Raw genomic sequence first — 22,688 nt, 5'->3', positions numbered from 1 at the left:
CAGAATAGCCATTCAATGCGAGTAATATACAGCCCTCATGAAGTAGACAGAAAGAGGTTGAATATGTGTGAAAAATGGAGATATATGGCTATGATTGGAGGGAAGGTGCTGAATAAGAAATTTAGGAATCTGTGCCAAACAACTGGCTTCACGATAGGTTGTTTTGGCTTGATCCGCATACTATCATGCCTTGCACATACTGAACAGTTCGAAAAGTCTACCTGCTGATATGGCAAAGTTCAAGTCCGTGGACAATATTGTACACCGCCATTCACTCACATACTTATTCTTACAACCCTCTGCCCGCTTCCAACCCTCTCTAGATCTTACTCCTCAACTACATCTCCCCTCTTCTCCATTTCACCGAGCAGAAATCGCCACTCTCCTTCGCTGACCTTACTGACACTCATTCTCGTCATCTTCAACATCTGCATGGACTCCAAGGGGTGTCCTTTCTCGGCCTGCCATTCTTTCATCTCTTTGAGCGTGATTGGCGTGATGAGTTTCTGCTTGAACGTCACGTGGACGACGGACCACTTGGGGTCCGAGGGCTTGGATGATTCGTCGTAGTATGGTGCGGACGGGTCATGGGCGGTTACTATAGGTTTGTGAGTGAGAATTGGGATTGAGGGAATACAGGAAATGAAGGGATGACTGACGATCAGGTGTGTGTTCTTGTACAATCTCCATTGTGCCGACTATGGCGGGGACTTTGCAACTTGAGTGGTAGAAGAATGCTAGATCTCCTTTCTTCATTGCACGGAGGTTGTTACGTGCTGGAGACTGTTAACGTGACGTTCAAAATGCAACAGTGTGGTGCGGGAAGAATGTACCTGCGAAGTTCCGAATGCCTATGTCACGATGTTAGGACTGAACCACGCATAACTCAGGAGAGGAGAGACTTACCATCCCAGGGCTCTGGCTCTGTCTTGGCAGCTAGATCATCGATTGAGAATTTGATATCTTTGCCCTTCTCGATTCGTGATTCGGGTTCCGCCTTCAGGAGCCAGTACTGTCGACCGGTTGAAACATCATCCTCGGTGGGTTTAGCTTTTGCAGTGGCCGAGGACTTTGTCTTTCTATTTTGCTTTGTGGGTTTCTATAACATATCAGTACTATAAAACAATAGACAGATGAAATTTGGAGAGATGACATTTCTAAAGACAAGATGACACACGTGATTGGCTGGAGTTGATATGGAGATGCTCCATTCGAGGCGTGAAGTAAAAGGAGAGTACAAAGCTTCTGGAAAGCCCTACCGAGTCTGACTCCTCGTCAATCTTGCCATTGACGATTGGCTCAATCTCTTTCGTCAATTCCTTCGTCGATGCCTTTCTCTTCGGCTCCTTCTGGGCCTTCTTGGCTGGGGCATTCGCTGCTGGTTCAGTAGGAACCTCCTCAGACCTGGTGGAAATTCGACGGCCAGACCTTCGAGGTTCTTCCAATTCCTCCAGAACTTTCGCTTTCCGTTTGGCCATATTGTAGGTATTTAGCCTGAGACCACAAGTGAGATTGATACCTGAACGCGTACAATATTTGTGGCTGTGTGTTACCACCTCTTTTCCCGATGTTGTTATATGTGGTAAAGTCGTACCAACTTAGCGCATCTCCAGATTCCACCAAACGTTCTCCACTATTGACAGGGGTCTGAAGCTACTTTCACGTGAGTATCGCTAACATGCTTGGCACCCGGTACCTACCTATTCTCGGAATGGGAGACACTTTCTGGGCTTGCTTTTTCCTCCCAACATTAGGGCCTGTCCTGACCTCTTGCTACACATCCTTTGCTTACCCCCGGCGATCCAAGATCAACCCAACCCGCTACGGCCATCTGCTTTTATCCTGCAGCACTTACTCATTTGGTCATATCCGTGCTAATCCATGCAGTTTGGGCTTGTGATGCGCGGCAATGGATTGGACGTTGTCTCATGCAGGGAAGCTGGCATGCGTCGACTCTCATCCTTGCTCATAAGAAGAGGAGGTCGAAAAGAGAACGCCCTCCCGTCCATGTCCAAGGCTCCATTCCTCATCCGTCGATTTTCGTTCCATACAAGTGTTTGAGAAGTGGTGTGGGAGAGACAAAGTCTCCACTACTGCTTAATAAAATTGGCCCAAAACCTAACAGTTGACATGTTCGGAAGCCAGGTCCTGGGAAAGAAGGCACACTTTGCCGCAGATAGCCTTATTTGTGAGCGGCGGTCTCAGAAGTGATGCTTCGGTGAGTAGCCGGTGGCACCAGCCGAGGAGAAGAGAAAGTGGGTAGTGGACGAACAATTGGGATTCTCTACTGAATACCGTCGAAATTGAAGTCTAGCATCGAGGATGGTCGGGGTCGCAGGTGAGTTGTAAGAATCTGTACTAACTGGCGTTTGGAGTGAGGTCAAACGAGCGAGCCGGGATAGTCCCAAGTGTGCCGGTGCCTCATTAATTCGCCCCTCCATCTCCATCTCCATCTCACGCGAGGAAAACAGCCTGCCGTCGATCAAATCAGAATAAATCTAACGCTATGCCAGCGGGGGACGTTGCCCGTGGGAAAAGGAAAGGGATCATGCTACGAAAGACGCCGGTCTGTAACAAGACCATTGGTCTGTGTGAAGTGTGACGGGGACCAAAGAGCACAACTCTGGATTGGATGGGTTGCCAGAGGAGATAGCTCCCAGTTCCTAGAGGTAAGATTCAGCGTGGAGTGTTTTATGACGCCAAACCATGCAGAAGCTTATCCGTCCGGGCCCCGGTCAGGCTGGTCTGCCTTTGTTTCTTCCTTGCCTGCCCTACCTAAATTTCCGTGCTGGTGCTGGTGCTGGTGCTGGTTGTCACGACGTGTGGAAGTGAGTAAGGTGTAAGGTACCTTCAGGTGCTAGGTATGCTTAAAAAAGATTGGCCCTGTCGTCCTCTTCTAAGGACTATTACTATTGAAAGCTCAGCAATTCTACATAAAGCCCCTCCCCTCCCCCCGCCACCTGCCGGACCTCACTCCTCTGTTTCTCCTATTATTCAGTCCTGTTTGTTCAGTCCTGGATGCTTGCCCTTGACGTTCTCATTCATTAGTCGGACTTCAATGGTCAGCCAACTTTCATGCCACTGTAGCAGCCGAGAGTTGGAGCCCTTTCGAATAAAGGATGGCATGGAACCTTCCACCGCCGCCAACACGCCTAATCTGACATTCCTGAAGCTCATGATCCTTCTCCCAGATCATCACGACGCCCTCGAATTGTTCTACGACCATGTTCTCCATGTGTCACCCATCAGTGGATTCGCCAGCCATCACAGCCGACTCCAGCACTATGAGACAGGGCTTAAAGCAGCCTGCAGCTTCACCGCATCGAGACATGGGCTCCCGGGAGAGCAGGCAATTCGCTGCAATTATTGCTATACATGACTGACCACGTCGCCAGCGCGAACTAACAGCGAGATCATAGGACAGCAATCACACGATGCTCGCGCTTCACGGTGGTCCGCAGAACAGCAGGCTTCGCGGGCTCCAGATTGCAAATGGGTTGGTTTGGTGGCTGGGACGAGATGATCTGCCTTCACACCCGAGCGCGGGCGTTGATTCGATCGCTTGCTAGCCAAACTCCCTCAGGTTAGGTTTTTCACACAGCAGCGCGCAGCACCGTGGCAGAAGCAGAAACTCCCCCCAATTAACGATAACGCACCACACTCTGGACGCCTACCTACGCCGAAGCTCCCTGCTCCTCACCTCCCTTTTCACTTCTGTGCCTGTTCGCCTCCCTGCTGGGCCCAGAAAACATCGACTTTCAGTCCTCGGCCTAGTCGCCGGTCTGCGCCGTGAGTGTCACCGCACCGCACCGCACCGCACCGCGTTGCGTTGCGTTGCGTTTGAGGGGAAAAGACACTCCACCAGCCGCCTTTCCCAGGCTTGCCCCATCCACAACACTCGGCAACACTCCGCCAGTAGTAGTAACCAGCAGGATCCAGTTCCAGATCCCATCTCGAGGCTCACGTTCCAGGCCCGAGTTGTATCTTTATAGGTATGTTGTCGCGGCTGTCCTCCCTTGCCCTCCATGCTGCTGCCTATTCGGACATAACGCTGGTTGACTTGCCACCTCACCGGCGACTTCTGATCACACCACCAACACGTGATTCTCACCCAGCAGAGCCATCACCGTCGGGCGAGCCATCAATTCGATGCGCAGATCCAATGACATACACGGCGCACCAACAAGCACAAGCTGACGATGTATTTTTCATAGTGATCTCGACACAGCTTGCGACATTTCGTCGGTAAAAATAGAACCTAGTCCGCCCTAGCAGCACTTACCCGCCTTCGGCCTCGCGCGGTTTGACTTACGGCGAGCAGAGAACCCTCTGAGCATACATCAACAGCCAGGCGCGATATTAACTTAGGTAAGACTTCCATTCCATCCCAACCTGCCTCTATTGCGCGTATCTCGATGTCCCGTGATGGCGTAGGTACTACCGCGCCTGCTGCTCATCGTTGTTGAGGCTGCGGATGCTGAGGCCTTGGTGCCATCCACTGCTTTGCACCCCCATCGCGACTTCCATCGCGTGAGCCTCAATTCGCGCTTGGTCATCTCTTTTCGGCCCTTGCGGCCATCTATGGAGGCCCTGGTCCAATTCATTGTAGCTGACTGTCGCCTGCAGATGGGCTGCCTCACTATCTCATAGAAATGAGCTCCTGGATGAACGACGCCGCCGTCCAGAACCACAATGGCGCCGGCTTCAATCTCGATCCCAACCCCAACGGAGCCATGCTCGAGAACTCGACCTTCATGAACAACCCTCCCTCCTTCGATCCTTCCCAATTCCAAAATCAGCAACTACAACAGAGGATGCAAAATGGCGGCGCGATGCGCAATGGCTCTCCTGCCTTTAACAATCCCGTCTATCAGACTAACCCCGTGGTTCCTGCAAAGAGACCACGACCGAGGGAGGACAGCTTAGGGACATCGCCGCGTCAAGCACCTGGTATGCTGCCAAACTCGCGATCCCAAACGCCGCAACAAGCTCCGTATCCAGGGTTTCCCCAGAACGGTACTCCACAACATCCGCCTCAGCAACCTCCATATGCACATCTGCAGAATGGTTCAGCGAATGCCAGTCCGTCTCCAATAATGGCTAACCAGCTCCGTCCCGGAGGCGTCCCGCAACGAGTCTCTACCGCGTCTCCACATCCGTTCTCCCCAGCTGCGCAACAATTTCCTCAAGCATCACCATCACAATCAGAACAAGGAGGAAGGACCGAGACGCCTCAGCCGGGTAACCCTTACGCTCAGAACCCTGGGTTTGCTCAAGGATTCGCTCAAAACTTCACACCTCCACCTCAACGATCATCAGCACCACCTCCGAGCGGCATGCCAACACCTCAGATGCAGCAACCACACATGCAACAACCTCAAATGTATCAGCAAGGCCAACAACCACAGCCTGGACAGCAACGACCTCAGAATCATCTAGACCAACAAAAGATGATGTACCAGCAGATTCAATTACAACAGCAGATCCAGCAGAGGAATATGATGGCAGCTCGTCAGCAAAACCTCCCGCCAGGAGCCAGTCCTATGGGTAAAGGGCCTATGCAAGCACCAAACGGCCAATTCGCGGGCATGCGCCCCCAGCAACCCCCTGCGCCTTCTCGCAGTGGTCCAAATCCAGAAAGCTTTATGAAGAGCTTGGTTGCATTCATGCAGCAGAAGAATCTTCCCCTCGATATGAATCCCATTGTGGGTGATCGTCAAGTATCACTGTTGACATTATACATGGCCGTAATAAAGTTTGGGGGATACAAAAAGGTTACGCAGCAGAATGGTTGGAGTCAGGTTGCTCAAGCCATGCAGTTCCATCCATTGCAGAACCAAGCGGCGCCTCCACAATTGAAAAGCCATTATGAGCGTAATCTTCTGCTGTTTGAAGAGGCATGGCAACTGAATCAACAACGCCAAAGGGCCGCCATGATGCAGCAAAATCCCAATATCCCTGGAGGGCCTCAGATGTCTCCAACAAAACCGATGAACCCTCAAGCCATGCAGCAATCACAGGGCTTTCTTCAGCAACAGCAAATCATGGGCCAACAGCATCACATTCAGCAACAACATCCCCACACAACTCCTGTCAAACAAATGACTCCAATACATCACGCTCCGCCAGCCTCAGTGAACGGCTTCTCGACCCCACAACAAGCTCAAGGGCCACATCCAATGGCCATGGCTCAGCAAAGCCATTCGAGAAACAGCCTCTCTAGAAATGTCGATGCGACACCGACGCAGAATGGATCGACTTTTACAATGCCGTCTCCCATATCTGCAAGTAAGCTTGGAACTTTATCGTCGCCACACCTTGTCAGTGCAACCGATCCAGCCGCGACCAAACCACACAATCTCCCCAAAGAGTTACAGCCAAAGGTGCGGGTTCTAGATAACTGGGGTGGATATGAGTTAGAGTCACTGGAGAGAATCGGAAAGAAGATTTTGGCATACCGACCTGACATGCCACCTGTCGGAGACATGGGAATGATCGATATTCATGCTTTGACCATGAGTCTACAGTCGGGCATCAATGCTGAAGTACGGATGGCCCTGGATACTCTGGCCATGTTGACACTTTCATCAGTCCGACTAGATGTGCGCCAATGCGAGGATCTTGTGGAGACCATAGTTGACTGCGCTGAAGTGCAAGTCGAATTACTGGCAGAGAATGCGGCAGAGGTCTCAGACGTGATGCTCATCAGCTCATATGAGGACGTGGCCCGTGGATGTCGGTCTGACAATCAGGGCCTGCGAGAAATTCCACTCTTTGGCTCACCTGAGTACGAGCTGGATCGAGCTGTTGAAAGGTTATTATGCCTTACAACTATTCTCCGAAATCTCTCGTTTGAGGAATTCAATCATGCCCTTCTAGCCGACGAACTCGTCATCAAGTTTCTATGTGTTGTCATTCGATACCTTGGCACTCGAAACATGTTACTTCGAACGAACCAGAATACCTTGGACTTCATGAAGGATGTCATTACATTTCTATCCAATCTGGCCCAGTCCGTTGAATTGCCTGGACGGGAGCAAGCGTTATGCATGATTCACTTCTTGCTTGCCTTTGCGCCATGCCCTCCGCCCAACACGACGAACTCTGACACGGTTTCGTTCTCTTCATTTGATCCCGCTGTTCACATATACCTTCCTTGTGCTGTGGACACGCTTGCCAAGCTGTTGGCCAGAGACGAACCCAATCGGACACATTACAAGACTATATTCGCTTCAGATGTTGCCTCCTTCCCACCATTCGACCTCTTGACTCGAACATTCGGTCTTGCTATCTCGACGATACCAGACGAAAAGCCCGATTCCAAACGAGGCGGCCTACTTGCGGTCGTTGAGGCGCGGAAACCTTCACTAATGCAAGGAATGCTTGCTGCCGAGATTCTGTCCAATCTTGCACCTGGGTATGAAACTGGTGTGGCAAAATCCTGGCTGACATCTGATGACGGCTTCGCCCACAGGCTCTGTCGCCTGATAATGATGTTGTGCCTCGAGGCAACACCTCACCTACAACATCAACGAGCACCTGCTTTTCCTAAAGGTGTCGAGGATGAAGCATTGCTTCATGTTACAATGGGCAGCATTGCAGTCCTTCGCCGATTGGCAGAGAAATCCAAAGACCCGGAAGACTTAACATCTACTATACCCCTCCACGGTCTGCCATCGAAGGATAGCTTGTTAGGAACACTGCGGATCGTGCAACCTCGACTTCAAGGGGTTCTAAAACAATTGTGTGCATATGCGGGGCTAGGCACATAAATAGCCAGAGGACGCAAAACATGATCCCAATCTTATACCTCACATTTGTATCACATTTCCATAGACGCATCCAATGACCTATTATCAGCGTGTGGAGTCGGTCGGCCGGCGTTTTACTTGATGGGTGTGAATGAATTGCCTTTTGTTTACCAGCATGGCTTCATTGGTTAACGAAGTTACTACTTTTCCTTGGTTCTTGGATTGTTACATTCTCTGTCTTGGTGTGTCTCGCTCTCTCGGGTTGCTATTGTAAAGTTGTATCGGCTTGGTTTGGGTCTTTCTACGTCGAGAGTGGAACGAAAGGTGAGGGAGTGAGAGTGAAGGCAATATGTGTGGGATGATGGAGTGGCTGTATTGGAAAGGATGGGAACGATACTAGTAGTGTACATATAGCATTATTTTGTCTACAGAGAGAAGAACGCAGAGACAGACAGACAGACAGACAATGCAATGAATAAATTGCTTGCTTGGATCGGCTCTCCACTTGCAAAATTTCCTGGTTGAAACGAGATTTCAAGTCGGACGAGGTCGATATTCTATCTATGGTACATTTCATACATCTAATGGCCCTACAATCCTACTGGAAATTTGACTTCAGTTATCTCCTGATTGAAGGCTTTACTAGACTCAAAGCCCTTCCAATCCCCCAATACAGTAAGTCTACAATGCAAGCATCTATGATACAAGCGTCGCCCTTCGCACTCCGCTGATGATATCCCATATTGCCTCCACTCTCTCGCCATCCTAATACCTTCCTGGTGACCGGTCCTTTTCTATTGTTGCAGATCCGTGAAGAATTTCTCGATTTGGGGCTTCATATGTCCCTATTAGGCAAAATGTTAGCAAGTTACATTCTCCTTCATCTCAATGCATGCTCCCCTCGACAAGTTTGCCAAAAGTCAAGATCCAAACCATCTAGCAGAACTCCACAACCTTATAGCCAATCATCCGAAACCCCATCAAGACCTGTTATCCCTCTGATTCCTTATCATTTGCCCTTTGCCCTCCCCTTTTCCCCCCAAGCAACCGAACTGGAAGAAAAAGAACATACCTTAACAATAACCTGCCTCGCCAATTGATTGACCGTCACATCCCCCTCTTTCATACCCAGCGCAACCTGCAGGTCCGTCTTCAGCATATTCACATCTCCTTCTATCTTGCGCACGCGCGTGAGCTTCTTGTTGCCGCCGGCTTTCCAGAGGAGGTAGATGGGGAGTTTGTTGCTGGGTGTGCGGACCAAGCGATAGGGCTTGAGTGGTGCGGTCTTGGTGTATGTTGAAGGCGAAGAGGATTGTGGTGTCTGAGCTGATGCTAAGGGAGAGGAGGAAGACGACGTGGGTGTGGATGTGGTTGTGCTTGATGTTGATGTGTATCGGAGGGTTGTTGACTGCGAGAGTGCTGGGCGAGATAGGTTGAGGTATTTGTGGAGAGTTGAGGGTCGTGGGAGGGACATTGGTCGGAGGAAGGAAAGGGGGAGTGTAGACGCCATTGTAGAGGTGGGGAGTTGTGGTTGACTGAAGTGCTACTTGAATCTGCCGAACAGCTCAGAAAGTTGAGCTTGATGTTGTCGCGAATCCAGAATGGAAAGTTGCGCTAGGGAACTAGCGAGGCTGACAGGGGGTGGAGTAACATACTCAGAGGGACATATTCTCATCAAGACTTGTTTGCAGAGGCTTATTTAAATTTCTGCTTTACTGAAGATAATGAATGTAAGCTTGCATTTTGACCCGGAAATCTTCACAGAGAGCGCTTGCATGCAAATGCAGAATATGTTTGGCTAGAAACAGTGTGCCGGCCCTCTCATTTATTGCGAAGTACTTACTGTCTACAAGCATCCAGAACATAGTAATTGGAAGTCATGTATAATATATTTTATATTGAAGAGTCAACTGCATCCACTAACCAATGCCTTCTTAACATATTGCACTATGGTCACTTTCAAAGGCGTTTCACGGTGAAGGTCGATTTTCCAGGCGTTTTTGACAGAGGTACATCTTCTCATGTTCGGTTTACCTCTAATCAAAGCTGAGTTTCGTGAACCAGATCTAGATATAACAGCTTCTCCTTCAATCTAATCTCAAGAATTTGAATGCAGACACTCAATAGATGTCAGGTTTGCCGATTTGTTGTGTTCACAGCCTCTTGAACCCCGCAAAGCCGACTAGGCCAAAACGTCGCTAGTTCCTAAATTTTTGGCGTTCCCACAAACTGATATTCATGACTGAACCCCACCACGACGACGACGACTTCCTTTCAACCTCAAACCAGTCGCAATCATGGCAGAGAACGCGCCCGCCAGGACTCCGGAGGAGATCGCCAAGGAGTACGACCTGCTGCCAAAACTTGTCACCCACTTGGACCGCCACTTGATCTTTCCCTTGCTACAATTTCTCGAAGGTCAGGATGAGGAGGAGCCCAGCGAGGATGTCACCAGGACAAAATATGAGCTGCTGAAGAAGACGAATATGACGGACTACGTCGCTTCGTTGTACTGCGAGCTGGAGGGTTTGGACGATGCCCCGGCGGAGTTCGCGACCAAGAGACAGGAGGTTCTGGATCGGCTGGACAAATACTCAGAAGAGAGTGAGAAGATCACGGATCTTCTTAGCCGAGAGGACGTTGTTACTGGACTGAGAAGTGACAAGGTCGCAAACTTGGAGTTCTTGAAGAAGGATCACGATGTATGTGGAATACGCTGTGTATTGAGGACCATTTGCTCACGATTATTAGGTTACCCTCGACATGATCAATGTCCTGTACGACTTTGGTAACTTCCAATACAGCTGCGGAAATTATCAGGCAGCCGCTGAACTCCTCTACCAATTCCGAATTCTTTCCACTGATAACGACAAAGTTGCTGCCGCTACATGGGGAAAGCTCGCATCAGAGATCTTGACCACAAACTGGGAGGTTGCTATGGAGGAAGTGCAGAAGGTCAAGGAATCGATCGATACCAAGCTCTTCAGCAACCCACTCGCACAACTCACTCACCGAACATGGCTCATCCACTGGGCTCTCTTCCCCTTCTTCAACTACGAGGCCGGCCGCGATACTATCTGCGAACTCTTCTTCTCCGCACCATTCATCAACACCATCCAAACCGCCTGCCCATGGATCCTCAGATATCTCACAGCTGCCGTCATCACCAACAGAAACCGCACAAGAAACACCGGACAATACCAGAAGCAGCTCAAGGATATCATCCGCATCGTCAAGCAAGAAAACTACGAGTACCAGGATCCTGTCACCGACTTCATCAAGGCGCTCTACATCGACTTCGATTTCGAGGAGGCCCAAAAGAAGCTCTCTGAGGCTGAGGAAGTGCTCCGCTCCGACTTCTTCCTCGTTTCTGCCGCAGACAACTTCGTTGAGGCTGCCAGACATTTGATCTCCGAGAGTTACTGCAAGATTCACCAGAGAATCGATATCAAGGACTTGAGTGCGAGATTGGGCTTGAACCAGGATGAGGGCGAGAAGTGGATCGTCAACTTGATCAGAGATACCAGAGTCGATGCTAAGATCGACTACAAGGAGGGTACAGTTGTCATGAACCACCCACCTAGCAGCGTGTATCAACAGGTCATTGAGCGAACAAAGGGCGGTTTTTTCAGAACACAGGTTCTGAGCGCTGCGGTTGCGAAGTGAGGTAGTCTCGTCCAAGCCTCAATACCAATTCGATGCACGAGTAAGGGGATTGCGAATGTTGGGGATGATGGATGAAGGATGGAAGGAAAGGACTGCTTGTCTGGTCTCACTCTGCATGGCTGGCGTTCTTGGGCTGGGATCTTCTTTGCGGGAACTGAAAGAACGAGAGACGCGAAAAGGATCGGCTGCCGTATATAGATGGTGGTCCGATTTGTATGTTTTCGAGCGTGGAGATAGAAGTTGCATACTTGCATACGCCGTGACCAGCATTGAATGAAATGCATGCATGATCTTGTGCAATTACCTGTCTTCTATTCGAATATGTGACCACAAGTGCGTTATCGTATGGGAAGCAATGTCATGACGCGAGTGAGATCTGTTCGCCTGGCTCGTCCATTCATGACAACAAAGGCACCTTCGCTAGCCTAACGCGAGAACAAAGTGCGCTGTTTTGCTTCCATTCTGGATGTCGAAACTGACCAATGCTGCCACTCGGTTGCCTAGAGTAAACATCAACACCAGCTATCCCGTGGATAGCGATTCCTTCGATACTTCTGGCCACAATGCAAGATGCAGTTCGTCCAAGTAAGCAAGCGTTCAAAGCTATGTACGAGAGAGGATTTCGAACTTGGCATAATTTGCAGAAGAAGGCACTTCATGATGCTCGGGGCAAACATCCTTCATTGAGCTCGATCTTACAAGCCGACACTGCACTGCTCTCCCATCCGTCGTTTCCGAAGGACCTTGTTCTTGACAAGTCATTTTCAAACACTGTTCTTGCAGAGGGTATCTCTACCTGGAGAACAGCCAAATCCCCGTGCGATTCACCAGGCTTCGATCAGAAATTTTACATTCACGTCGCTTCAGACCGTCCTGTCAATATCAATATTTCTCAAACTAAGAGACAGGAATTTGATTTGTCAAAGATTTGTGGCGATGATGAAGATCATATTGCCGTGCTTATCCTGGCTTGGACTTATATCCTTTCTGCGAGATGGGCAGAGATCATTCCTGGAGTTGCTGGTCCAGAGTATATGAATTCTCTGGCTGAGTGGACAGGCAGAGATATATCATCTGAGGATTATTCGGACGACTCCAGCAAAGTGGTTATTGAGCTAGGGTATGTTGACGATGACGCTGCTCGATGGTGGGCAGCTGTTCTTGCTCCAGAAGGGGGTTGGAAAACCACTATTCTGAGTGATAGGGGACAAGTTCTCCACTCCCCGTGGCATACGAAAGTTGCATCAGAGCAACCTCTGGTACTCTCACGCGAGGCGTCATCTCCACCTTCTCCAGGGTACCGACCTGCAGCATCATTCGGAACAGCTTTGAGATTTCTTTGGGGCTACTGCGAATATCATAATGTGGTTGAGCAGAGCCATGCTGCTTTGGCCGCCGCACTACTTCTTCCGGTCGCTCAATACGAAAACAGAATAGTAAATTTACCTCCCCCACGAGCTGGACACAACCTACGCTCAACCACGAAACAATCTCCCGGTATTTTCAGCTCAATATGGACGAATCTCAAGTACCTGGACAGTCTCACAACACTAAGCTGCAACGCCGTGGGTGTCAAGTCACTCCTCAACAGCGTATTCTTTGAACGCGGCGTAGAAAGCAATATCTGTGGTGCGTTCCTGCAAGGCACATTTGAGGTTCTTGGGTCAGAGACTATGCAAGACCAGAACGTCCTCCTTCGGGCCATGATGAAGCGAGATCCTGGTCTGTCTTTGCTATGGCTGGGAGCTTTCATCACCGGAGCCCAAACTCGTGCTTTACAAGAAGCCAGACGGGGATGGTGGAAGCTTGATCTGAATGTCGCGGCGTGGACCGGGACACTGATGTCATTCATTCAGGAACCGGTTGCGGGAGGTCGCGTTGAGGGAGAGGAAGAGGAAGAGGAGATCTCGAGAGCGGATGAATGCCGATTGCTGTATATGTCCCACGAGCAAAGCTATACTGTTCCTCCGCTCTTTCCATTTGCACCATTCGGATGTATAGCAACAAAAGACACCAATATCGAGGTTCGTCAGCATGTCAGATGCGAAGCTCGCCATAGTCTTGAGTTCAAGAGTCTAAGCTGGCGATGTATTGAAAACAACACAGCCACCTCTATACCCTCTCCTACACCACCACTGCGGCCCAAGAACGGATATCCGGTACCCAAGGATATATCTATTCCCATCACCTACGAGAGACTTGATGACGAAGATGACGACTGTTCGGAAATGGTAACGAGAAATATCTTTACCTGGCTGCGTGACGAGGATGGCTTTCCCGTCGCTGAGAGGGACATTCGTGAACATGAATGGATAGACAATTTGAATGACGATGACGACTCTCCGATTACGGGCGACACGAGGTCGTGTACAGGAGGTAATCTGCATGGATGGTTGGGGAAGACTGTGACCTGGCGGTCGAATTCATTGTAAGAGCCATGGTAGAGGACCGTATCAAAATATCAGATCAAGATACCGTTTCGCACCCCTTCAGACTAGAGACTATGCATCGTTTTTTTTTGTTATTCTTGAAAGTATAACTATCAGCAGATGGCATGGGCTCTACTGGTTTACAGTAGAACTGAAATGTTTGAAGGAGCCTCGCACCGGCTTAGTTTGTTGGAGCACTACCTCGGTGCGCGCTATTGTTGACTCGATAAATCCATGCCCGGGTACCAGAAAAACTATCAAGAACACGATTTTCACATTGGAATCTGCGGAGAGTTGTACACACTATCCACAGCTATTGCCAAGAGGCGTAGAATGTAAGCAAGTTGAGAGAATCACACCGGTGGGAGGTAACCAGGTGAAAGAAAACAATTATCTGATTATGTCGCAGAAAAATAAGCGGCAAAGGGAGTTTCGATGTTTTTAGGAAGCCACTTAGGAGCACAGCACAGTTTGAAGTTTCATCCTCGCTGAAGTGGTGCATCTTGAAAGAGAGAGGAGATTTTCTGCAGCAACGTGGCAATGAGTCAGTTGGCAGGAGGATAACAGGTCTAGCACGATGACAACATCAGAGCCCCCTTGCTATCCAGAAAATAAGATCGTTTCTCCCATGCAAAAAAGCATTGACCAAAACTCGCGAAAACAAGGTAATTCGTCTGTTGTCATGGAGATCTCAGCCAAGATAAACAGACACCTCTTTCAACACCAGAGCAACAGAGAGGGAGAGCGGAACAACAGTTGTCTCCATATCAGTCATCTTTGCTTGAAAATAAAGTAATGATACAACACCTCTTGGTATTGTTCCGTGCATCCGTCGTAGAATATCCCAAGGGTCCAGATGACGAAAGGTGTCGCGATGGAAGTGCCAGAATAAATAAGGTTGAAGCGATCCCGCCAGCCCGCTCCAAGACAAGGGGTGGCTGCACTAGCGCCCGCCTACGCCACTACACTGGGTTGCCGGGCCAGGAACGGCGCGAAAGAAAACAGATGGCGAGCCGAGAGCTCCAAATGAAGCGCAAATCGAAGGGGTTGGTGAACAACGTAACGAATTCCCAACCACCCGAAATTCATCCTCCTCTCCGCTCGCATACCATACCTCCTCCCAACTAGCTGAAGGCCAAAACCCTTTTGTGAAGAAACCAATTCTGCTACGCATCCTCTACCTCTTCCTCCCTTATACTGCTTGCTTTGTTGACATAGATTCTGACCATCGTGCTCCCAACGAAAGAAGCAGTGCAAACTCCTATAACCTCTACAACGATACATCTACAATTATACCGACTTGAAACGAGATCTACATTCCTCGATAGCGATACCCGTCGAACATTCCTCGCTCCCCAAACTCAAACCTCGCATACAATCTTCAGCGTTGCTGAGCATTCCTCAGCTGCGACTCCTACGTCGCCCCGAAGCAGGGAGGACGGGAGTGGCAGATCTTAGAATATACCGAGACAAGAAGTAGGAGAGCGTTGCAATGGCACAGAGGTTTCAAGTGGGGTGGATGAGTATGTCTCCGAAGAATGCAAATCATCTCTCATTCCACAACAGCTGCTAACCGTTTGATAGGGCTGATACCGTTCCTCGGATACCATCATGTACTCATGATACTGATTGCGATTGCCATCATATTACTATGTAAGTCTCCATAATCCCATGGTTCGGACCTGAATCAAGCTGACACATTCCAGCACTGTTATTAGCAGGATGTTCATCGTCATCGCCTCTCATACCCGATATCTTCCTCATCTCCCTCTACTACGAAGACTATGCACCGAAGCCATCAACGGCCCAAGTCGATTTCAACGTACACAATGCCATCGCAGTAGTAGCTGGTGATGCCGTTCTAGCAGCCCGAGTTGGATACTTCGGTATCTGCATCAATCCAGATGGAGGATCCTGGCTCTGCAGTAACAATGCTACCGCGCTCGCAGACCAAATATCTCTGACGCAAGATCCCTTGAATCTGATTTGGCTTGCCAGTCAGTTCAAGGACATGATCGTATTCCCATACCTGATGTATGTTGTCTCCTCGATTTTTCTATCCTAATCCCAGCCACTGACATATTGCAGTATCATCGCCATCATCTTCGCCTTCATCTGCCTCTTGCTCCTCGCCACTTTCCCTGGATGGCACGAAGAAGAAGACGCCTCCGGTAGCGAACGAGAAGTCAAGCCCTTTCCCTCCCGGCCCGTCTCCCAAATCGCCCTTGCAATCATCTTCATCGCCTCGATTTTCGTACTCGTTTCCGTTCTATGGCAACACACTGCATCCGTAGCAGCGTCCATCATAGCGCAGGATTTCGGCAACGGGAGCGTCAAGAGCGGCGTCGGAACTACAGCCATGGTACTCGGATGGTTTGGCTTTGCTCTGCTTATCATCGTTACGATAGGCTTGCTGGTCATGATTCTGAGTATCCGTGTTCTGAGTGAAGCATTCAGCTGATAGACCGCTTATCTTTCGTGGAGCCGAGACGACAATCGGAAGGAGAAGTGAGAGAGTTTTGGCTGCAGCAAGCATATTTGATGATACCTTTCAGCGCGCATGATGATTTGGATGGTAAACACCATACACACACCTTTCCGTCTCCCAAGGTGTGATTTGGGGATTTTTATCAATTTGAACAAAAGTACAACCGGAGTGAACCAACATCGTTTGGGTGCTTTACCTTCGATTTGTGTATAAAGACGTCAGACAGAAAGATCGTGCACGCATTTGGGACGGAGTTGACCAGACACGGATATGGATGGTTTTGTTATCTTTTTGGGAGCCTGGATTCTTTATTTGAGTGGGTTGGATGATGATCATGGATGAGGATGGATGGACGAATGGGATGTTAATTACGAAACTTGTGGTCGAAGATGGAATCGACCTGTATGTATGGGCTCATGATTGAGAGAAAGGACAGCTGGGAAGTGGAATGGAGGCCAGAATGAACATTATGAGCATCATCCAGGAAATCCCAATCAAATAATCAAAACATATGCCCGCGTATCCCTCATAATCATCAACGTGATTTCTTCTGCCGTGATTCTCATAAAACCTAAAGTGCTCCTCTCACAGCCAAGTGCTAGCCCAGCTATCCACTGTCCAGCTCAGACTCAATACAGTGATACTCATTCATTCCAGTCCTGTTCTAAGCTACTTCTTCCTCCTAAAGCGACTATTATGCGCTGGTCCTCCCTTGGCCCCTGAATTTCTCAACTTCAGCCTCTTGAAGTTCTGATGTGCCATGGCATTCACCTTCTTCGCCACCGATCTGATCTTCCCATCCTTCGTCATCCCCTTCCGTTTCTTACTCTGATCCGGTCTTTTGTATCGCGTGCCGCCTTCAGAAGCTGTATACTCGCTCTGAGAATCCGAGTCAAAATTTCTGGCGGCTTCTTCGAATGTGTCTTGAGCAAGATCTGTTTCTGAGTGATCGTCTAGACCACCATCAATTTGGGTTTCTGGAACGATGTCACTGGGACCGGCGACCTCGTCGTCGCTGTCTTCATCCTCGGCTGGGGTTTTGGATGGTTGCGAAGGTTTGGAGCGTGTGGGCTTCATTTTCACCCGGCGGGTTGTGCGTTTCTGCCCTTTCTTCTTGTATACTTTCAAGGGTTGGCCGTCACGTCCAATTTCTGGTGATTCGGCTTCGCTGTCGAATTGAGCCTCATCGTCGAATGCACCTACGAGGTTTGTTTGGCTGTCAGCTACCAGGATATTTTCCTTCGTAGCAGGCTGGATGGGGTTTGGTTTTGATTGGGCAGTTGATGTTGGGTTTGGCTTTGGTCTGGGTACAGTCATGCTGCTGCCTTCCATTTCCATTTCCATCTCTCGAAGAGCGTCCAGGTCGTCGTCCGCCGCCTGGTCTTCCATTTTACGGAGTCCGGCTAACATACTGCTCAAGCCTCTGACTAGTGGTTTCCGAGGTACTCTGACCATTTGAGGGGACAATTCCGGGCCTTCTTCGTTTACGGCTGGTAATTGGATTCTGTGATTATCTCGTCTCAGAAATGACGGAGTATTGAAATGTAATTCTGAGACTGAGGATGGCGTGCCTGCTTCTCCAATATGGCGGTTCTTTGCTGGAGTAGCAAAAGCATCCAGCAATCGACGTCCAGAGCCAGGTGTTTTGCTGCCTTTGAGTCCGATTTCCGCCCCTGCTTTTCGGGGGGTTGCATGGATGGCTTTGGGTAGCCCTTTGGCCTCAGCATTCCTTCTCGATGGTGTAGCCGCTGTGATATCCTGCTCAAGTAGGTCGAACAATCCCAAGACCATGCCATCTTTCTGCGGAGTTGGTCCAAGTGCTTTCTTTGATGGTGTGAAGAGGTTCCGAATTACTGATGGAGAATCATATGGATCGACCTGCCAGGGTTGTAATATGCCTTTCGACGGGGTCCTTGAGATCTGCTGTCGTTTCGAGACTTCGTTGCCAGCTGGCTCCTCATATTTTCGCTTTCGAGGGGTCTGGCGTGGTGCTGGTGGTGGAGGTAATGGAATTTTGCCTGAGAGAATGTCGCGGATCTTGTTGTACTCTTTGTATTTTGCAGCTGGTGATAAGAGTTAGCTAGACTGGCCGATCTTGTAGGGGTTAAAGGACATACCAATCTCGGCGTTCTTCTTGATGTCCTCTCGAGAAGCTTTTTTGCCTTCATTCGCCGCAGAAAATGCCTTCTCCCATACTTTCAACTCCCCCCGAAGCGCGTTTGACGTTTCCGTCAATTCTGCTCTCTTGGAGTCCTCCATGACCTATCTGGGCTGAGGAGCTCCAGGTGGTTCAAGGGATGCAGTCAAGTACTTCGTAGTGTCGCATTCAAGGTAGGAATAACTGGGAAACTGGAGAAAATGTAAGGTGTTTTGTCAAGATATGCAAAACCTGGGCAGTTGTGTTTTTTGTGAGCTTTCCAAGGCCGTAACATATCTCGCTATGATCTCACAAAACTCACGCGAACTTGCAGCTCCGGGACGTCAAAAAGTCGCGTCCCGGCGCGTCCACTCCACTATCGTGACGCCACTTTAGTCTTATCGCTCGGCTAGCTCCCGCCACTCAAAAACATCATCATCCCTGCCCCGCCCGCATCAGCCTCGTCTTCTATCAACAGTTCACCTTCACCTCTCTACCCAAGCTCAACACTCCTCTCATGGACCAAGAAGATGTCGAAATTGACATCGACACTCGGTCTCAGATTCTGCAAACAACTCTAGCAGAGATATCTGCAGCACGGAAAGACGACCCCACTGAAGGCGATGGCGAAGACGAAGACGAAACCTGCTGTGTGATCTGCCTCGAGCGAGTGTCTGACCAGGCAGTTGCGCAGCCGTGCCAACACGCTTCTTTCGACTTTCTCTGTCTGATCAGTTGGTTACAGGAGCAGTCTTCATGTCCGCTCTGTAAAGCAGATGTCAAGACTGTGCGGTACGACTTCAAGAATGCGGAGACCTTCATGGTCTATGAGGTTGCCTCGACAGACAACAATGCGCCTCCTTTAACATCAACCACGAATTCGAATTCGAACTACAACTCAAGGGGTCGATTTGATTATAGGGGGAGAAGACCATACCGGGAGAGGAGAGATACTCGCGCGCCAGCACAAACACCAGATGAGGCCCTCCTCCGACGTAGACAAGTTTACGAGGACCAGCTATTCTCCCTCCATGTCGGAACCAATCGAGTTTCGCGCTTCCGCGATCTCACACCTGCCCTCTTCACCAGCGACACAGAACTACTCTCACGAGCACGCAAATGGATCAGGCGGGAACTCCGTGTCTTTACGTTCCTGAATCCAGATGCCACGTCAACGTCTGGTCCGAGCAGAAGTAATGATCGTCGGGCGAACAACGCAGAGTTTTTACTCGAATACATCATTGCTATTCTGAAGACAGTAGATATCCAGGGGAGTGGTGGACAAGCCGAGGAGATGCTGAGTGAGTTCCTGGGGAGGCAGAATACGAGGCTGTTTTTACACGAGTTGAGGGCTTGGTTGAGAAGTCCGTACACTGAGTTGGCGGATTGGGATAGGCATGTGCAGTATGCTGAAGCTAGAGGAAGGAAAGACGGGGAGGGTGAGAGAACGGGCGAGCGCTCAGGAGGAGGGACGAGGAGGGGGAGAGGGGAGTATAGAGGATTGTCAAGGGCTAGGAGAGGGAATGGTTCTGGGAGGGACAGGGGAAGATTCGTGCCGTATTGGAGAAGAGAAGCAAGGGCAGATGGGTGAAAGTGCTTGAGGGAATGCTTAAGCATACCTCTAGACCTTCTCTCCAATACCGACGTGGAAGCCATATAGCTTTGACTATCCCAATGCCGGGAATATGAAATCCCAGCGCTGCAAAAGAGAGGGTAACCGGCAAAGATACGAGAATATCAGCTAGCTGAGCCCTCCAGAGGCAGTAATGGACTCAGTCCTGCTCCTGGGAGGATACCTCGCTCCAGAAGATCGAGATGCTGCTCACATGTACAAAGGACAAGAATGTCTATGAATACCTAATATACCAGAATCCATCATCAATTTTAAAATCTACAAGAACCGCTGCCTAATTCCTAGCACAAAATCACTCGTCCCACTTCTCCTTTCCATCTCCAATCTCCAAGTTGGAGCCCAATCTATCCTCTTCCTGTCACTTCTTCCATGCTTCGTCTCTATCCTCATACTGTGTAAGTGGTGTAGATCTGACATATGAACAAAGGCTGACGTCGGATAGCGAGAAAGCAAGCAGAGGAGAGAAGCCAAGACGCTGCAACTCGGATGTTGTGCTATTGGTGCTGTGGAGATGCGTTTATCACAGTCGGGGAGCTGGTGTGCAGTGGACGATAAAGGAAGGTAGTGTCAAATCAGCGGTGCTGGATATTCTCAGATTGTGTAGCTGAGTGACATCTGAGCAGTAGTAGACGACTACCGAACTTGCTCATGCGAGAAGGATAAGAGAACGAGCGGTGAAAGATATAAACATAGCCGGAAGAACCTAGATAGTATTGGGGTCACGGACTAAAGGGACATAACGAGATGACAAAACATGAAAGTAGCTTTGATGTCGTTCATTATATCAGGTCTATACTACTTCAACACACGATCCTCGACAGGTAGATAGATACCCATTTCTTTCATCCCGAGATCTGTATCCAACAGAAGTGAGACAAGTAAGAGTACCAGTACACGAAATCCCCGTATATCACAGCCAGAGCGGAAAAGGATGGTATAAATCCCAATCCATGACCAGCCATCCACAGTGAGATTCCAAGGATCGTTTCCGGATATAAAGTTTGTTGATTTGGTGACGAGAGCGATGATGATGGGAGATGTTTTCTCCATCTTCATTCGAGAGGAAAGGGTGCGTGGAGGAGGCTGGAAAATCCAAAAAAGAAAGCGAACAATATTTTGACGATAAGGACAGGACTTGGTGTGACAAAACGTGCTTGTATGAACGTTTGTTTGCGCGTTACTGTAATCGTAGATTTCGATCCTATGCCGAGGACAAGGAGACGAAATCGAAAAACGGAGACCCTTGAAGAGGGGATATAGGACATATTCCTCATTCTACGCCACACCTATAAACAAAAACACCAGCGGCCTATACAGTGGCGAAGCAAAGCCGAAATCAGACCAGGGGTCGGGAGACCAGAAACCGTATAACGCCGTTGTGACAGAGGGATGCTAAATGACATGGAAACTCGTTGTCGTCACATGGTGCTCAAGCGTTTGTAACCTGGAGCAGTGTTAGTTGTGACATAGTTTCGTCATATCCAGTCGTCATACCTTGAGGATTCTTCTGGAGTAATCTTGGTTGTCGGCAATGCTACCATCGCTCATCCTTCGTTGAGCCATGACCGCTGGGTCAAGGCGCATATCGTTGAATGAAGAAGCACCTCCACTGCTGGTAGGTGGTTTACCACCAGCGATGAAACTGCTCACAGCAGCGTTTCTCTTGTATTCCTCCTCAATAGCCTTTCTCTTGCGGTTACGGATCAGTAAGAAGGCACCTCCAGCAATAGCTGCGATGGCAATAACACCGACAACGACGCCTGCAGCGATGCCAGCTTTGCTTGGTCCACTACTTTTTGATGCCGCGGATGACGTAGCAGAGTTTGTGGCTTCACTACCAGCGGTAACGACAACAGTTTGTCCTCCTACAGTAACAACAGATGGCTTTCCAGTTGAAGTAGCTGATGCTGTCGAAGACTTCACGGTATCCGAAGCGGCTGCAGGTGCATTCTCAACCTCAGCTGCAATTCCAGTCACATAGACACTCCAAAATCCTTTAGAACCACCTATTTACATGTCAGCACATTTCGGAACGTTTCAATGGCGTATACTCACAGCTCTCTGTGCCGTATCCTGGACAGTTGATGTTGCACTTGGTATCATCCACCTTGGTTGATGCCGGGGGAAGGGTGTCACCACAGTAGCAGAAGTTCTTGTTTGTCATGGCGAATGTTGCCGAGTTCATACCATAACACGGATCTCCACATGATCCCCTCGAGTTGTACTCTTGGGTGGAATTGAGCGTCATGCCTGTGGATGACGAGTAGCAACCCTGGTAGGTCCGTTCCAGAGCCATGACATTTGTGGCAGCGAGCAAGGCCGTGACGGCAGTGACAGAGGAGAATGTCTTCATTTTGAAATGTGGGATGGCCGCGGCCGGGTGGTTGGATATTAGGTCGCTCGTATGTCGAAAATCCCGTTTCGACTCGAGCGTTTCCGTCGGAAGACCTGGGGCAGAACGCGGTGTGGTGGTGCTGATGTTGCTCTTGCAGCCCGTCCACGCACAACCTTCACTTGTTTTCCCTTCGAAGTCGACTGCGCTATCGAGGGACGAGAGGACTGGATGGGACGAGGATGATTAATC

General features: G+C 49.6%; 9 protein-coding genes across 9 annotated transcripts; 5 read left to right on the top strand and 4 right to left on the bottom strand.

Annotated features, from left to right (window-relative positions):
- Window positions 1-326: 326 nt before the first annotated feature.
- On the bottom strand, window positions 327-1,478 carry ONS95_014029 (uncharacterized protein; the record flags this gene model as incomplete). Its single annotated transcript, XM_058507679.1, has 5 exons — window positions 327-598; window positions 660-776; window positions 834-851; window positions 907-1,099; window positions 1,260-1,478. 5 exons carry the CDS (start codon window positions 1,476-1,478, stop codon window positions 327-329), a joined length of 819 nt encoding a protein of 272 aa, XP_058356849.1.
- A 1,439-nt stretch (window positions 1,479-2,917) lies between these two features.
- Window positions 2,918-9,425, top strand: ONS95_014028 (uncharacterized protein). The gene is made up of 2 exons (XM_058507678.1): window positions 2,918-4,368; window positions 4,627-9,425. The coding sequence occupies exon 2, from the start codon at window positions 4,653-4,655 to the stop codon at window positions 7,770-7,772; it is 3,120 nt and encodes a 1,039-aa protein (XP_058356847.1). The 5' UTR covers window positions 2,918-4,368; window positions 4,627-4,652; the 3' UTR covers window positions 7,773-9,425.
- ONS95_014027 (uncharacterized protein) lies at window positions 8,546-9,261 on the bottom strand (the record flags this gene model as incomplete). The annotated part of the gene is made up of 2 exons (XM_058507677.1): window positions 8,546-8,596; window positions 8,824-9,261. The coding sequence occupies 2 exons, from the start codon at window positions 9,259-9,261 to the stop codon at window positions 8,546-8,548; spliced, it is 489 nt and encodes a 162-aa protein (XP_058356848.1).
- Window positions 9,426-10,048: 623 nt separating the features above from the next.
- INT6 (eukaryotic translation initiation factor 3 subunit E) lies at window positions 10,049-11,417 on the top strand (the record flags this gene model as incomplete). The annotated part of the gene is made up of 2 exons (XM_058507676.1): window positions 10,049-10,453; window positions 10,503-11,417. 2 exons carry the CDS (start codon window positions 10,049-10,051, stop codon window positions 11,415-11,417), a joined length of 1,320 nt encoding a protein of 439 aa, XP_058356846.1.
- A 563-nt stretch (window positions 11,418-11,980) lies between these two features.
- On the top strand, window positions 11,981-13,849 carry ONS95_014025 (uncharacterized protein; the record flags this gene model as incomplete). Its single annotated transcript, XM_058507675.1, has 1 exon — window positions 11,981-13,849. One exon carries the CDS (start codon window positions 11,981-11,983, stop codon window positions 13,847-13,849), a length of 1,869 nt encoding a protein of 622 aa, XP_058356845.1.
- A 1,010-nt stretch (window positions 13,850-14,859) lies between these two features.
- Window positions 14,860-16,845, top strand: ONS95_014024 (uncharacterized protein). Its single transcript, XM_058507674.1, has 5 exons — window positions 14,860-14,994; window positions 15,093-15,369; window positions 15,431-15,499; window positions 15,553-15,880; window positions 15,935-16,845. The coding sequence occupies exons 2-5, from the start codon at window positions 15,339-15,341 to the stop codon at window positions 16,305-16,307; spliced, it is 801 nt and encodes a 266-aa protein (XP_058356844.1). The 5' UTR covers window positions 14,860-14,994; window positions 15,093-15,338; the 3' UTR covers window positions 16,308-16,845.
- On the bottom strand, window positions 16,846-18,828 carry SLD2 (DNA replication regulator sld2). Its single transcript, XM_058507673.1, has one exon. The coding sequence runs from the start codon at window positions 18,123-18,125 to the stop codon at window positions 17,004-17,006; it is 1,122 nt and encodes a 373-aa protein (XP_058356843.1). The 5' UTR covers window positions 18,126-18,828; the 3' UTR covers window positions 16,846-17,003.
- Window positions 18,829-18,924: 96 nt separating this feature from the next.
- On the top strand, window positions 18,925-20,866 carry ONS95_014022 (uncharacterized protein). Its single transcript, XM_058507672.1, has 2 exons — window positions 18,925-20,499; window positions 20,547-20,866. The coding sequence occupies exon 1, from the start codon at window positions 18,989-18,991 to the stop codon at window positions 20,060-20,062; it is 1,074 nt and encodes a 357-aa protein (XP_058356842.1). The 5' UTR covers window positions 18,925-18,988; the 3' UTR covers window positions 20,063-20,499; window positions 20,547-20,866.
- Window positions 20,867-21,533: 667 nt separating this feature from the next.
- ONS95_014021 (uncharacterized protein) lies at window positions 21,534-22,457 on the bottom strand (the record flags this gene model as incomplete). The annotated part of the gene is made up of 3 exons (XM_058507671.1): window positions 21,534-21,548; window positions 21,599-22,110; window positions 22,160-22,457. 3 exons carry the CDS (start codon window positions 22,455-22,457, stop codon window positions 21,534-21,536), a joined length of 825 nt encoding a protein of 274 aa, XP_058356841.1.
- Between the last annotated feature and the right edge of the window lie 231 nt (window positions 22,458-22,688).

This window comes from Cadophora gregata (genome assembly GCF_030347475.1).
Source record: "Cadophora gregata isolate MNR1 chromosome Unknown scaffold_8, whole genome shotgun sequence".
Taxonomy (NCBI): domain Eukaryota; kingdom Fungi; phylum Ascomycota; class Leotiomycetes; order Helotiales; family Ploettnerulaceae; genus Cadophora; species Cadophora gregata.
This window is presented reverse-complemented; position numbering and strand designations above follow the sequence as displayed.

Coding starts and splice junctions, on each gene's coding strand:
- ONS95_014022 (XM_058507672.1), top strand. CDS start 18,989: ATGGACCAAGAAGATGTCGAAATTGACATCGACACTCGGTCTCAGATT.
- ONS95_014028 (XM_058507678.1), top strand. CDS start 4,653: ATGAGCTCCTGGATGAACGACGCCGCCGTCCAGAACCACAATGGCGCC.
- ONS95_014024 (XM_058507674.1), top strand. CDS start 15,339: ATGGCACAGAGGTTTCAAGTGGGGTGGATGA. Junction 15,370..15,430: donor GTTTCAAGTGGGGTGGATGA/GTATGTCTCCGA, acceptor ACCGTTTGATAG/GGCTGATACCGTTCCTCGGA. Junction 15,881..15,934: donor ATCGTATTCCCATACCTGAT/GTATGTTGTCTC, acceptor GACATATTGCAG/TATCATCGCCATCATCTTCG.
- SLD2 (XM_058507673.1), bottom strand. CDS start 18,125: ATGGTCTTGGGATTGTTCGACCTACTTGAGCAGGATATCACAGCGGCT.